The sequence below is a fragment of the Alligator mississippiensis genome, chromosome 1, assembly GCF_030867095.1.
Source record: "Alligator mississippiensis isolate rAllMis1 chromosome 1, rAllMis1, whole genome shotgun sequence".
NCBI classification, from domain to species: domain Eukaryota; kingdom Metazoa; phylum Chordata; order Crocodylia; family Alligatoridae; genus Alligator; species Alligator mississippiensis.
Genome location: NC_081824.1, coordinates 182,258,691 through 182,272,830, shown reverse-complemented (window position 1 = coordinate 182,272,830; position 14,140 = coordinate 182,258,691). Strand labels below are relative to the sequence as shown.

At 46.1% G+C, this 14,140-nt stretch overlaps 1 protein-coding gene across 2 annotated transcripts in view; it reads right to left on the bottom strand.

Annotated features, from left to right (window-relative positions):
* Positions 1 to 14,140, bottom strand: part of AIDA (axin interactor, dorsalization associated) — a 56,097-nt gene that overhangs the window by 25,228 nt on the left and 16,729 nt on the right. For both annotated transcript variants that reach the window (XM_014598032.3, XM_014598033.3), the window contains exons 3-4: positions 4,894 to 4,947; positions 1,623 to 1,677 (exon numbers count right to left, since the gene is read on the bottom strand). In XM_014598032.3, coding sequence (XP_014453518.1) covers positions 1,623 to 1,677; positions 4,894 to 4,947 — 109 coding nt within the window. The remainder of the gene's footprint in view (positions 1 to 1,622; positions 1,678 to 4,893; positions 4,948 to 14,140) is intronic.

Below are 14,140 nucleotides of genomic sequence, written 5' to 3'. Positions count from 1 at the left end.
TTAAGTTTTTGGCCCATACACAGAAGAACTGACACATCTATTCAAAATTCAGTTAGACTGTTTAAAAGGAAAACCATTTAAAGAAATACACTCATGAAAAGCCACAAAATGCAAAGTGGAATTAACCATTTTGGTGTCAGAATGATTCCTTTTGATTTCTGTCATCTAGGATTTAACAGAAGGCTTTAGTCTAGTATAAACTGCTACCTTCATCCAGAGACACTATTCTAATTACCACTATAGGGGGTTATATGTTGGGACCTACTGAAATCGCAATTTTGCAATTTTCACGGAAACCGCGAAATTGGTAGGTCCCCCGTGAAAAAGCCCAGTCCGAAAGGAAAACTGCAAAAACGGCCAGCGAAAAAAAGGGGAAGAAAAATGGAGCTGCAAACAGAAAACAGTGGGAATCCCTGGCATCCTGAAGCACAGGGGGAGGCAAGGGAGAGTTTCACAGCAGAGTGCAACATTGGCCATTTGGCCCTGAAAGTCATGCCCCTTCCCCACAGATTGACAGATGGTCAGAGGCATGGGGGAGGCCCACACCATACTCTGCTGCAAAAATGGAGTCTGATACTGCACTGGTACTGTAAAATCATGTGGCTTCCACCCCGAATTACGTCAGTCCCTAGTTACATGCTGAAGAACTACATCTCTCTATTTCAGTTGGGGTTTGCTGCACAGAGACAGGACAGCGTACGACTTAATTTAACAGTTTCTTGGAAGTTAAGAATTCTAAGAAGAACACTTAAAAAAAGAAATCAATAACAGACCTAATTTGGGTTACCACAATTGCAACTTCAGTCAGTATCAGTCCTCTCTCCCTTTGGAAAAGAAATCCTTATAAAGGATGATCTGAATTTGTTAAGTAATAGCCAGAATCAGAGTTCAACATTTAACATTTGTTTCCTTTGGTTGGCTGAATACACTAATCTGGAGCGTTAAATATAAAGTTTAAAATACACTTTCTTCAAAACAAGTCATTTATAAAGACCAGCATATTTTCAGCTGTTCGAATGTTTTATTAAAAAAAAATCCAAAAATTCCACAAAAACAAAAAGAACTCCCAAGAAAAGTCAATAGATGTTGTCAACATTACTATTTTTGCAGAGGTTTCTGTATTTCAGACTAGATTCAGTGCTACTTCCACTCTTGTGGTGCCAGACATGTCAAATGGGACACTAGAGACTGACATTTTTAGGAGTGGCATTTAGGCCCAAATGCAAGAAAGCTTTCAAATGCATGTACAATTTTAAACAATCTTAAACACATTCCTGAATTTAATAGCCTCTCTCCACCAAGGCACAGAGATTTCCAATGCATTAAGTGCTGCAAGGTGAGGGTCACAAAATAAAGGATGGTGGTTACAGTTCTAGGAAGACCTGGGTTTAATTCCCTGTTTCACCACAGATTCCTATCCACACTATTACAACAAACCTTGATGTGTATTAAAAAAAAACAAAACAACCAAAAAAACAGTGTGGTAGCAACCATTTGGTGAAATAACCTAACAACAGCATAACTGTCCAACCACATTGTGGCCAGTCAGCAATAATGTTTCTATCAAGACTTTCCACTGCAATTACAAAAAAAAAAGTGCATTTAAATAAGATGCTACTTACTTGGTTCTAGTTTCTTCAGATCCTCCAGTTTAAATTCCTCCTGTGACTGTGTAGACTAGGACATCATAAAGAAAGACAGCATTAGATTTTGGTATACATCCTTCACTATTACAGCCATCTCAGAAAGTGAATGCAAAGCAAGTCCCATCTTTATTTAGTCATATCAAGCTGTTTCAGAGGGAATCCTTAGAGCTTTTTATTTTCCCTTCAAGACAAAGTTTTAATTCATATAAGACAAGAAGGTACCATCTACTCTAATCTCCGGTATCTAATTAATATCAGTATCACTTTAATGAACCTGAAGAACATAAGTTTGTCTTGTAGTCTGAGCCTGAAATGAGAGAAATATTTTCTGAGTATTAAAACTTATAACTAGACTGAGCATACAAGTCATCATGAGCAAAAGCATTGAGACAACAGTGGAAGTTGTTCTAAAGCCAAGATCATCCCTAATATTAAAGACTACAGGGGGTGATCCTGCATAGCAGGGCTGCTCAACTGGCTGCATGCACTCACAATCTGTGGTCCCTGGGTTCCTACCTAGTCATTGTTCTACCCATTGTTTTTGGCTCCCCCTCCCACCTCTGGCTTCCACTTCCTGCCCCCAGTCCAGGGGGAAGTGCAGCACAGCCTGCAGTACCATGGAAGTCCATGGCTTGGGAGGATGAGGCTGGAACGCCCTCACACTAGTGCATAGGGCAGCACCCATGGCTTGCATGAAGCATGAACCCTGCTGGTGCAGCTTGCAAGGCATACAGCCCTTGGCCACTTAGAAGTTGGACAGCCCTGCTGCACAGTATGGCGAGCACCTCAGCATCTGAGTAAAGTCAGCCTGAATTAGCACTCAATATCTTGCAAGATGAAGGCCACAGAACACAAAGTCATCCACTGGTCTTAAGGTTTCTTTACAAATCAAATGGGATCTAGTTTTGAGTTTTCTCTGGGCCTCTCCTAAGTGTCAGCAAGGCCTGAGAGTATCACAGGTAAGAGTAAGACTCCGATGGATTGGGATTAGAAGACTATGAAAAAGTAATTTTGGGCCCAGATACATTACACAGCAAGTATAACTGCAGCATGCACATGGTTTCTGAAACTGAGGTGGATTTAAAATAAATAAATTAATTAAAAAAAAATCCCATGATCCTGACTTGAAACGGTATAAAACCCTTGAGTTACTGCCTAGGGAAGTGTGACTCGCTTGGCATAAACCCCAATGAAGGAAAGGATGAGTCAGGCCAGTGTCACAAAAACAGAGATGATTTCTTATTGCTCTAAAAAGTTCAAAAGGGCTTTGCATTCCAGCTTAGTATAAAGCTAAGTGACCAGGTTCTGAACCACTGAAATAGGATTACAGATGTACAACTAGCGGTGATTAACAGTGTTCTCTTGTCAGATGAGTTCTCTCTGGAGCAGAGTGTACTTTCAGCTTTCACTGTGCATTTCATTTGATACAGGTCAAAAAATGAGTGGGCTTGTTAATCTCCATCCAACTGTGCAGAAATGGGCCTCCTTATGCTACAATGCCATCACACAGTTTGAAACAGGCAGCAGTGACTGACTGTTCAAAAGCCTGTAGCCAACATGGGAGCACCAGCTGTTACAGAGACACTCTGCTGATCACCGGCCAGTAGAGCCCCCTTGGAAGGAGAGAAAAGGAAAGCAGAGCACTCTGGACTGAGAATATGAAAGGCCCCCTGTAGCACTACATGCAACTGTCCACATTACACGTGAGGCTACAAAATCTAGCATACAAAAATTCCTGTTTGAAAGAGCCCTGCAGTCTTCATGCATGATCTATAGTACCGCAGGGGTGGCCAACCTGCAGTACATGCACCACAAGTGGCCCAGACAGCCTCTGTGCATAGCACACAGCAGACTAGGGAGGGGACAGACAGCACCACAGCAGAAAGCAAAGCAGCATGTTGGGCAGCGAACACAGGGCAGAAGATCAGGCAGGGGAAGGGGATCAGAGTGGCACTGTGGTGCTAATGTGAGGGTGTGGTGCTAATGTGCGGCACACCTGCCAAAAAGGTTGGCTCCCACTGTGCTACAGTGTGCTCAAAGTCACAACAACCAAACACAGCTAATATTTCAAATATTGTAAAACCAAGGTTTTACGTTATAATTTTGACAAAGACCAGTACTACTTTGCTGGCAAGAAACAGTTGTTCAAGGAATGATTCAACTCGCTCATAATATCTATCACATGGCCTCTAAATCACAATCTAGTGCAGCCCCTATTGGAGTTCCTATTCTTTGAAAAAATCCACAGTATTTTACTATTTAGCAACAATGCAAGATGACAAAAAGGTGATTTGAAACAAGTTGCTTGTTAGCATTTCACCCTTTCAGTACCCATCAAGCTTATGCAACCAGGATATAGCATTTGGTCAAAACACAGGAAGAAACAGCATACTATTTCTAAAATGTTGCCAAATAAAGAGCGCCTGGGGGGCAGGGAGAGGGGAATAATTTTGATTGCCATGAATAGATAACACCCTTATTTTAGATAAATAAAAGGCAGATATAACCTACATTACAAGCCAGTGACTCCCAAAAATGGGAGAGGTAGAAAATGAATGAAGTCCTCATCACTCCAATTTAATTTAAAAGAGCTCTCTCACTCCTTGCTTCAAAGACTCATAGTGTGAGACTTCGAGTTACCCTGTCTCAGACATTCTCCTACTATTGCTGCCAGCCCTCCCCGAGGAAACTGTGCAAAATGCCTCTCCATTAGTCATTTTTACACTATGGGTAAAGTGCTTTATAACTGTTTAGAACGCTAGCATGAAGACAACCCAGCACATGAAAAGGTCACACTGATGCTGTTTTGCCTGGGGGTTTTACCCACAAGGGCAGAACACCAGCACCATCCTCCCTGGGAGCAATATGAAGCGAGAAGCAATAGTAAATATGTGGTCTGCAAGTTCACACCCATTTAGACTGCCGTGCACATAGATCCCCATGGCATTCACAGGTTTTCAGGCACCCACCCAGTAGTCTTAGATTCACAGGTTGGAAAGTCCTAACATTCAGTACCCTGAATTATGTCTGTATGGAAACGCACTACCCATTTTCTCTTTTCATGCTATTGAAACTGAATTTCTAGAGCTATAAAATCATCTATCATTAGCAAGTCAATTTCTTCTGATAGCACAGACCAGTTTTTCATAGAGAAGTACATCTTCCCACATTCATGGCTGATATTCATCAAAACCTATAAAAAGAAGAGACTGGGAAATGACAGGGGAAATAAATTAAACAACTATACCTGCAAGGCTGCACTTCGCAATTCCAAGCATGTTGCTATTTTAGCTATGGTTTTCTGTAAAGAGAAACAAAATGACTTTATTCATTTGACACTGAAGTCTGCAGGCTACACCACTGACAAAGAAACCCCCTTCTTTAAAAACAAACTTATAACACTTGCATTAAACACCAAAAGATTTCTACTGCACAATCTTAATGGATACATATCAAACTACATTTTTGTCTAAAAACAAGCACAAGCCAAGAATACTGAAAGTGCAATGGATGCTGCTATTCAAACATCTGTAATTGAACTCCTTTGATACAGCTCCTTGATATGAAAAAATGTCGAGACTGAATGAACTACAGAGACTAGGGTACAGCTTCCCACACCAAGTTGCTTATAAACCTAATTACTTTGGGAGTGATAAGGGATGTAATGGACCAACAATTTATCATCTTCTGAAATGATTTGTTCCAATCTGCCCTTCCAGGAATCACTGATTTCCTGCCCTGAGTTTAGGTAACGAAAGTACCCAGTGGCTTTCCAATGCAAGGCACAGGCAGGCAATCCCTCAGAAGCAGGCCTGATAGGCCTGCAGCATTTTTTGCTCATTTCTTACTCTAAAAAACTTCCCTTAAACAAAATAATCTACCAGTGAGGGCCCAGAGACATAGACATGGGCACTTGATGAGACCCAGCTGCCTGTGGCCCAACTGCCACAGGGCCACCAAGATGATCAACCACCTCCTCTGGCTCTGCACCTGTGCCCAAGAGGTATGGAAAAGGGTGAAGCAACTCTGCAAAGTGGTGACCAGCATCAACCAGCTAGCCAGAGAAGTGGCGCTGTATGGGCACTCGCCAGACACCAGGGGAGCCCAGTGCCCCATTTCGACCAGTTTGCATCCTGAGTCAGGAGTGCCCTGTGGAAGGCTAAGAACCTCCTGTTGCACAAGCAAATAGATGTAGAGGTGGCGGGCTGCGTGAAAACGGCTCCAAGTGAACTCTGGACCTATCACCAGAAATCGATATTGGAGGATGTCGCCCAAGTCACCTGGCACAGAGACATGTGGCACAGGATCATCCAATGTCCCCCAAGCGGAGAAGGGGGCGGTGGCAGCGAAGAAGAGGAAGGGACAAGCAGAACAAAGGACAGTGACTGCAGCAGCGGGTCCTCTAGCAGGAGATGGAGCGACAATGACAGAGAGGACACTTGAACTGAGTATGTGACCCCACAATCAGGGCAGCAATGGAAAGGAAGTGTTGCCTAGTCTGAGGGACCAGGATGTGATTATTTGTTTTATGTGTGTTTCGTGCGATGCAGATATTGTAATGGGTTTGTGTGGCCAGAGGTCCTTTGTAGGGGTGTGGGTTTTTTTTATAATGGGTGAAAGTTTTCTTGTGTGTTGTGAGATGAGGAGTGTAGATAGAGATATCTCTATCTATAGATATCTCTATAGATTTTTACAACCCCCCCCCCCCCCCCCCCAAATCTTTTATGTTCTTGCTCTTCATCTTCCCTTCGCTTATTTTAGTTGCAAACCAATAACTGACATACTTAAGGAATAGTAGAGGTATAGGTGTTCGAGTGGAGTCTTGAAAAAATGGACTACATTTACTTTTTAAGATGTCTAGACTCTACAAGAATTTAACTTACTCCACCTTGAAAAGCCCACTACTCAGAAACCAGCAAAGTTATGTTGCACACAAGCAATGTTTGTGATGCTTTGGTAGAATTACAATAGCAAGCATTTCCCAAGAGATGGGTGTCCGACATACAGCCTGCAGAAGTAGGTCATCTGGCAAACAGGGCTGATCAACACAGCTAGCAGAGCTGCCATGTCGGCACAGCCACCACTCAGGGGTTAATGACACTGCCCAATTCTCGGTTTTAAATCAGGTTGGCATTAACAGAAGCAGCATTAACCCCCTAAATGCTGGCCACACTTACAGCACAGCCATGGTGAGAAGCCCTGCAACCCAAATGACCCACCCCCTGGCTGCTGGGAAGGAATATGGCCCACTGATGTAATTTCAGTTTGACAGCCATGCCCTAAGCAATCTCACCTTGTCTATCTGTGGATGAAAAAGCAAGAGCTGTACATAAGACCTTCCACAAAGATGAGTCTTTCTATTTATCATCTCCTTCAGATCTTTCCCCAACCTGTCCACTTTCAAAAACACATTATAGCCACGCGTATGATCAGAGGTCAGGGAAGTAGACCCTACGATGACAGGCTGAGAGCCCTGGGGCTCTTTAGCCTGAAAAAGCGCAGGCTCAGGGGTGATCTAATGGCCACCTACAAGTTTATCAGGGGTGACCACCAGTATCTGGGGGAACGTTTGTTCACCAGAGCGCCCCAAGGGATGACGAGGTCGAATGGTCACAAACTTGATCGTTTCAGGCTGGACATAAGGAAGAATTTCTTTACTGTCCGAGCCCCCAAGGTCTGGAACAGCCTGCCACCGGAGGTGGTTCAAGCTCCTTCATTGAACACCATCAAGATGAAACTGGATGCTTATCTTGCTGGGATCCTATGACCCCAGCTGACTTCCTGCCCTTTGGGCAGGGGGCTGGACTCGATGATCTTCCGAGGTCCCTTCCAGCCCTAAAGTCTATGAAATCTATGAAATCTATGAAAGGCTGGAAAGAAAACCCCATAGCAAACGATCTTCAGTACCACCAGTCTAAAAACATGCTACAGCCAGGATGCCCATGAAGCCGTACAATCCAGCCTGTGGGTCACTGGACTGACCCCATGCACCAGCCCTAGCCCTAGCCCCATGTTCTGCATGCAGCACACAGGCTGGACTGGCCATGTGCACTGCACACACCAGGGCATCAGTGGGCAAAATATGGCCTGCAGGCCAGATCTACCCCACCAAATGATTCTATCCAGCTCATGGCTGCTCTTCTAAAGGAGAACTGTATCCAGCCTGTGGGTGCCCTAGCTTTTGGTGCCCCTCATACTTCTCCCTTCCCTTTCTGAAACCAGCTGCAGCAGCAGCTCTGGCTCAACCTGGAGCTACTCTCCTCTCTGGCTCAGCCCACCCTGCCCTGCTCCCCAGGCTTCAGCATAGGTTGCAAGGCAGGGGATACTAAGCTCGGTGAGCCTGCCTGTGCACAGCTCCAACCCTGTGGCTATTCACACATTAGACAGTCCATCCCTGGGCAAGAGTTGAAGCTCAGTTATGGTTCTACCAGCTGGTGGGTGAGGGGGTGCAGGGGGAAGAGGGCCAGAAGCTGTGGGTTATCCAGACCCTGCTGGGCCAGCTTAGGTTCTGGTAGGGGTGTGGGTGCTGCTAATGCCATGCCGCACTGTGTTTCCGTGTGCTGCTTTAGGCAGTGCCACAATGGTGCAGCTGGAGTGGCTGACGCAGCTCCTACCTGACCCTGGCATGGCTCCTGCCTGACCCTGAGTCCCCAGCACATGACCAGATCAGGCAAAAGCCACGCCAGCCATTCCAGCTGCACCCACATGGCTTGAAGCGGTATGCAGGAGCACAGTGCAGCACCAGCCTGGCTCAGCCACATGATGGGGATTTGGGGTGGGGAGGGGCTGCAGGGAGAAGGAGGAACATGCTAGCCTTGCAAGGCCTGGATAACCTGCAGCACTCGGCCCCACTTCTTCCTGCACCCTGCCCCCCAAGCAGGCGGATGGTGCCACATTGTGTTCCCACACATTGCTTCAGGCTACATGGGTGCAGCTGTTGCAGCTCCTGCCTGACCTGGACACATACCAGGGACTCAGGGCAGGGAAGGAGCTGCAGAAAGAGCAGCAGGGAGCTCGTGCATGTGCCCACATGAGTGTTTGCATGCACATGTGCATGGCCTGCAACAGCTCACCAAAACTCGTTACGTGACCCTCCTGCCCAAATAACTGCCCACCCTTGGCCCAGAGCATGCGCTTATGCAGCACCCCACTGGACTGGCCCTGTAAGCTGGCTCCAAAGCCACACCAGAACCAGCAAAGGGCCAATCTAGCCAGGAGCCACATGCATGCTGTCCCCCTGGACTGTGTGCAATGTGCACTGCCACTCCAGCCCCATGCATCTGGCCTCAGGGCTGGTGCTACCCATGTTGTGCAGGCTGGACCTGGCACTACACATGGCACAAGTGGTCCAAGGCATGGGCTGCATGAGGTACCCCAAACCAACCCCCCCATACTGCTTCTAGTGCCAGGTCCAGCTCACAAGCCATGCGTAGCATTCGCCCTGTGCCAGCCCCACATGCTACATATACCGCAAGCCCTGGGGTCAGTGCATGATGGGTGTGGAGCGTAGGCTGGACCTGGTGCTGCAGGGACAGCACAGGGGGTCAGACGCAATGTGGCCCACAGATTGCAAAAGATAGTGAGGCTCACGATAGTCCTTGATTTCAGTAGGAGATCATTCCACAGTCTTTAATTGGCACCGATAAAGTTTTGTCTCCTTGACATCTAAACAACAACTACCACACATTAGAGAAATCTAGGGAGGATAAACAGATTGGAAATCTGTGTCTCCCAAATGATTGTGCCTAAGGACAAAGAAGCATGTTCATTCCTCTTTAGCATATACTTGGAGACATTTAGCTAAGGAGGTTCAACATCGATCCATTTAATTTGATTCACAGCAGAATTTCAATCCCAGGGCCAGCAAGGCGTGTAGATGACAGCAGTTTTAAACAAGCAGCCTGCCAGCTCCAGGAAAAGATGTTTCAATCCCTCTAGTCAGCTTAGCAGTGGCACTGGAAACTCCCTACAGTTGAAAACAACTCAAAAATCTGCAGAACTCCCTTCAGGAAAAGAATCTCCCAAAAGTAATTCTAAAATGATCACAGAGCCAACTCTTTCTAAGGTCTGGGGTGCCAAATGGGGAGCAGAGAGTCTGCCAAACCAGTGTTAGATTAGGGCTCCCAGTTATACTGGAGGGTGAGGACAAAAAGCTTGCAAGATGACCAACACACTAAGGATCTCCTGCACTGTGCAACGTCGGCAGAACATATAAACAGAATTTCTCTCTGCTCTTTCTCATGTTGTCATGCACATGCATCATTTACATCAGGGCCACGATGTAAATGAAGTTTTATAAAATGTAGCTTAACTCCCTAGTCCCTCCCTCAGTGATTAACTGATAACCTTAACAGAGCCACCGTTCCCTATCCTGAAGACAGCATTTGTACAGCTGCCCAATGTAACCAGCTAACCCTCTGCAGAGCAGATCATTTCAAAGTGCATTAGGCTCCTGGGAGTTGAAGAATGACAAGTCAATCTGTTTTTAGTGTTGTTAAGAAAGATTCAGAGGTTTAAAATAGTAAAGAATAGGTTTTATATGGAATCTATTGAATTATGGCAAGATACCAACAGGCATTATTCATAACTATTTTTTAAAGGACCACACCCAACCCAAAAGTAAAAAATGCAGCTAAACACTGCTATCATTTTCAGCTTCAACTATTCCATGCAAGGGCTCCTTTTTCCAGCAGTAAAAACCCTTAGTATCTCATTAACAATACTGAAGTTATAATTAATTCTGCCTGTCAAAGCAATTAAGATCCAACTTGAATACAAACTGTGGTTAGAAACAAAGGAAAAAACAAAGTCAGTTGGTCTAGCTGCAAAGGTTTAGTCAGTTTTGTTGTGCGATTAATGACAAAGTTAACTGTAATGCCGTGTAAGATGTTTACATAGAGAGATCCCAAATGGAGCTTTGCTTTAAGAGATCTAAGTTGTTAACAGACCAGTAGTTTAATGATTCATGCTAAAATTGTACAACTATGCTGATGTTTCAGCACACAACTCTTCCCCCCCTTCCCCCCTCCATTTCCAGCACTGCACAAAACCAAACATATTACCAAAAAAAAAAAAAAAGGACTAAAAATGTTTGTATGAGCACAGGCCAGTCTGGGTGTGGAGACCTGAGTGGGAACAACAGCACCTTGTACAAGGGCAAGCTGACAGACATAGCCAAAAATCAATGCACAGCTGTCTCCTTTACTCCCACATCTACTGGCTCCACCACAATGGAGGCAAATACCTCCTCTTGTATAACACATCAATTAATAGAACACAGATTATGCTAGCTCATGATTTAAGAAGGTATCTTCCAAAAAACTATGAGAAGGAGAAGAGCCAGAAGGTCTAGCTCTGAAGGCTGAGTTAAGTTTCCAAGGCCTACATCTTGCCAACCTTCCGTACAAGGAGCCATCATCATGTTTACTCACATCTAAGATGAGGTCCACCCAACCCCAATCAGCATGGGAAAAAAATCCCACTCATCTCAGATCCACATACAAAGCCAAGGGGGTGGGGGGCAGGTGAATGCTGCTGTTCTGACTTTGGCCCTGAGCCTTGAACCCCTCCCCGCAGCTTGTCCTCTGTAGCTTCTGCCCCTGCCCTGTGTGCTTCCCCCTCCACTTTACTGTCAGGCACAGCTGGGCTCTGGTTCAGGCTGAAATCCCTCCTAGGCACAGAGCACACAGAAATGCTATCCCTGCCTTGCCAATCAGCAGCACCAATGCTGCTGTGTGGTGCATGGCCAATGCCCACAGCAGGGGCCACACTTCCATGTGCTGTACTCCTTGACCAGGGAGGGAACACTGCTCAAACAGCCCTTGAGAGTAATCGAGGAAGGAGGAAGAGGAGAGGAGAAAAGGCAGAGACTGTGGGGAGCAAGGGGGAATGTAGGTGGTGGTGGGTGGGACAATAGACAGGAAAGTTTCAGGGGGAAGAAGTGGAGGGGACAGAGGGTAAGGGGGCCACTTGACCCCCCCCACTCCCTAGCCACTGCTTTCCCTGCTGTACCAGCAGGGGGCATGGAGGTGGGTGGGGGGGGGGGGGGGAGGGAGGGAAGTTGAATTTAAGACAACCCTCCTATAATTAGATTATACACCTGGAAAATTATAATAAATTTATAATTTTCCTTTATATATAGAACCTAATTATTGCGGGGTTGTCAAATTCTGATTCAGTTAAATATGGTAGTTGACAGAAGTGCTGCCCAGCCTCAGCTTGCTGCAAATTGACTCGATTCAGACACAACCGATGACCTTCTAAGTCTATATTCCTTGGGGATCCTCTCAAGAAAGTCTACTGTAGTTGTAGCATTGGACTCTTCATCGACACCATCAGTCATCCAAGCCAACAGCAATGATGACAAAAGAGAGGAGAAAGCACAGGGAACGGAAATTCTTGTTCTGACCACTTTAGGTCCAGCAACAGACATTGGAAGGGAATCATGACTCCCATTACACAACAGATCCTGGAATGATCCATTTTGGTGACAGCCCTTTTCCCTCCATCTAGCTGAAAGAAGCGTACAATTTTAAAGACTCCCGTTTCAATAGAAAGACTCTTTCAGCCAACTGCTAGAAGGGAAGGCAGGATAACAACAAAGAGTTTGCATGTAGTACATTCAACCATTTGCACTCCCAAGGCTAGGTATAGACAGTCAAAAAGCCCAAGGCTGAATCAACTGAATCTTGGCAGGTTAGTTTAAGCCACAAAGACTGAACTGATAAGCAAGTGCACAGACGTTCATACCGATTCAGAAATGCAGCCACATGCCTGCAATGACCCAGGGCAGAAACCGGGGGGTGCTAGGGCTGGAGCAGACAGCTTGGGACAAGGCTAGCCAACCCACCCTGCGAGGGCATGCTTGCGAGGGAGGAGCAAAGTATTCTGGGATGCTGGGGACAGAGTTAATTTGAATATGGAGGGGATCTGGGACAGAATTTCAATAAACCAATTTAAACTAAATCAGTTAAGTCTGATACTACATCCATCCAGGTTTACCTTAAACCAGTTTCAGAGATTTTGAAAGCAATTTATATGCACTGAACTTACGTGTTACAGATCTGAACTGGTTTCCGATCGCTTATACCGGTTTGCGTGTAACTTCTGTCCCTAGCCCAGCACAGCTATCTTTAGCAAGTTCTTTCAAACACTAAGTAAACTGATTAATAGACAGAGGTAGTGCTCATTAATGTTCTAGACAAGTGGTTTTCAACCTTTTTTCATCTGTGGACCTTAAAAAGTGTTGAATGGAGGCGCAGACCCCTTTGGAAATTTCAAATGGAGGTGCAGACCCCTTAGAATTATAAATGTGGGTATTCACATACTTTTGATTGATTGTAGTCACCTTTTGCAGACCCTTTAGACGTAGTCTGTTGACCCACAGGGGTCTGCAGACCACAGGCTGAAAACCAGTGCTCTATACCCACGATACCCAACTGGGGTGCCATGGTGCCCAGCCCCTGCAAAAAGAGGTAAGCACCAGCTCCTCCACACACTGGGCACTCTGCACCCACCCCAGTGTCTCAGCATCATTCCCACCACTCTGGGAGCATGGAAAGAGCAAGGGAACTAGCCAGACTGAGAAGCACAGCCCCTTCCCCCCTGCGCTCCAAGCAGTACACTCTGCTGCAGACAGATGCAGGGCCATACTTTTTCAGCCCAGCTCATTGCCCCATTCCTCCCATGCTCCTGGAACAAGTGGGAGGGGAGTGGGGAACAACAGTTCCAGCCACTGGCATTCAAGTCTCCAGGGAAGCAGCAAGAAGGGCTATGCTCACTAAACCCCCGGACCTAAACTACCCGGACAGGGAACCTAAACTACCCGGACATCTGCTGGGAGTCACAGACAGCAAAGTCCCACCGCTCACAAAGGTTTCCAACCTGTGTACAGGACCTCCACCTGACACAGGAGGTACACAGTCCCACTAGGGGGAATGCCATACTGGATCTAGTATTGGCAACGGAGGATGACATGGTAGAGGACCTCCAGATCGGTAGCCATCTGGGGGACAGTGATCACCTAATAATGGAATTCAACATAAGACGTCGAGTGGGTAAGGTAACTAGTAGGATGAAAGTGCTAGACTTTAGGAAAGCTGATCTCAATGAACTCAGGCGATTAGTCAAGGACGCACTGCAGAGTAGGAGTTTTGAAGGGATGGGAGCCCAAGAAGGGTGGCTGTGCCTTAAGGAAACGATCCTTCGGGCACAAAGCAAGACAATCCCCGAGTGAGGAAAAAGCGGGAAAGGGGCCAGGAGGCTTCCCTGGCTGACCAGAGAAATCCAGGACAGCCTAAGGGCCAAAAGGGGAGCACATAAAAAGTGGAAACAGGGAGAGATCACCAAAGACGAATATACCTCCTCTGCTCGTGCTTGTAGGGAGGCAGTTAGACGGGCCAAAGCTACCATGGAGCTGAGGATGGCAACCCAAGTAAAAGACAACAAGAAATAAGTTTTTTAGATATACAGGGAGTAAAAGGAAGGCCCAGGGA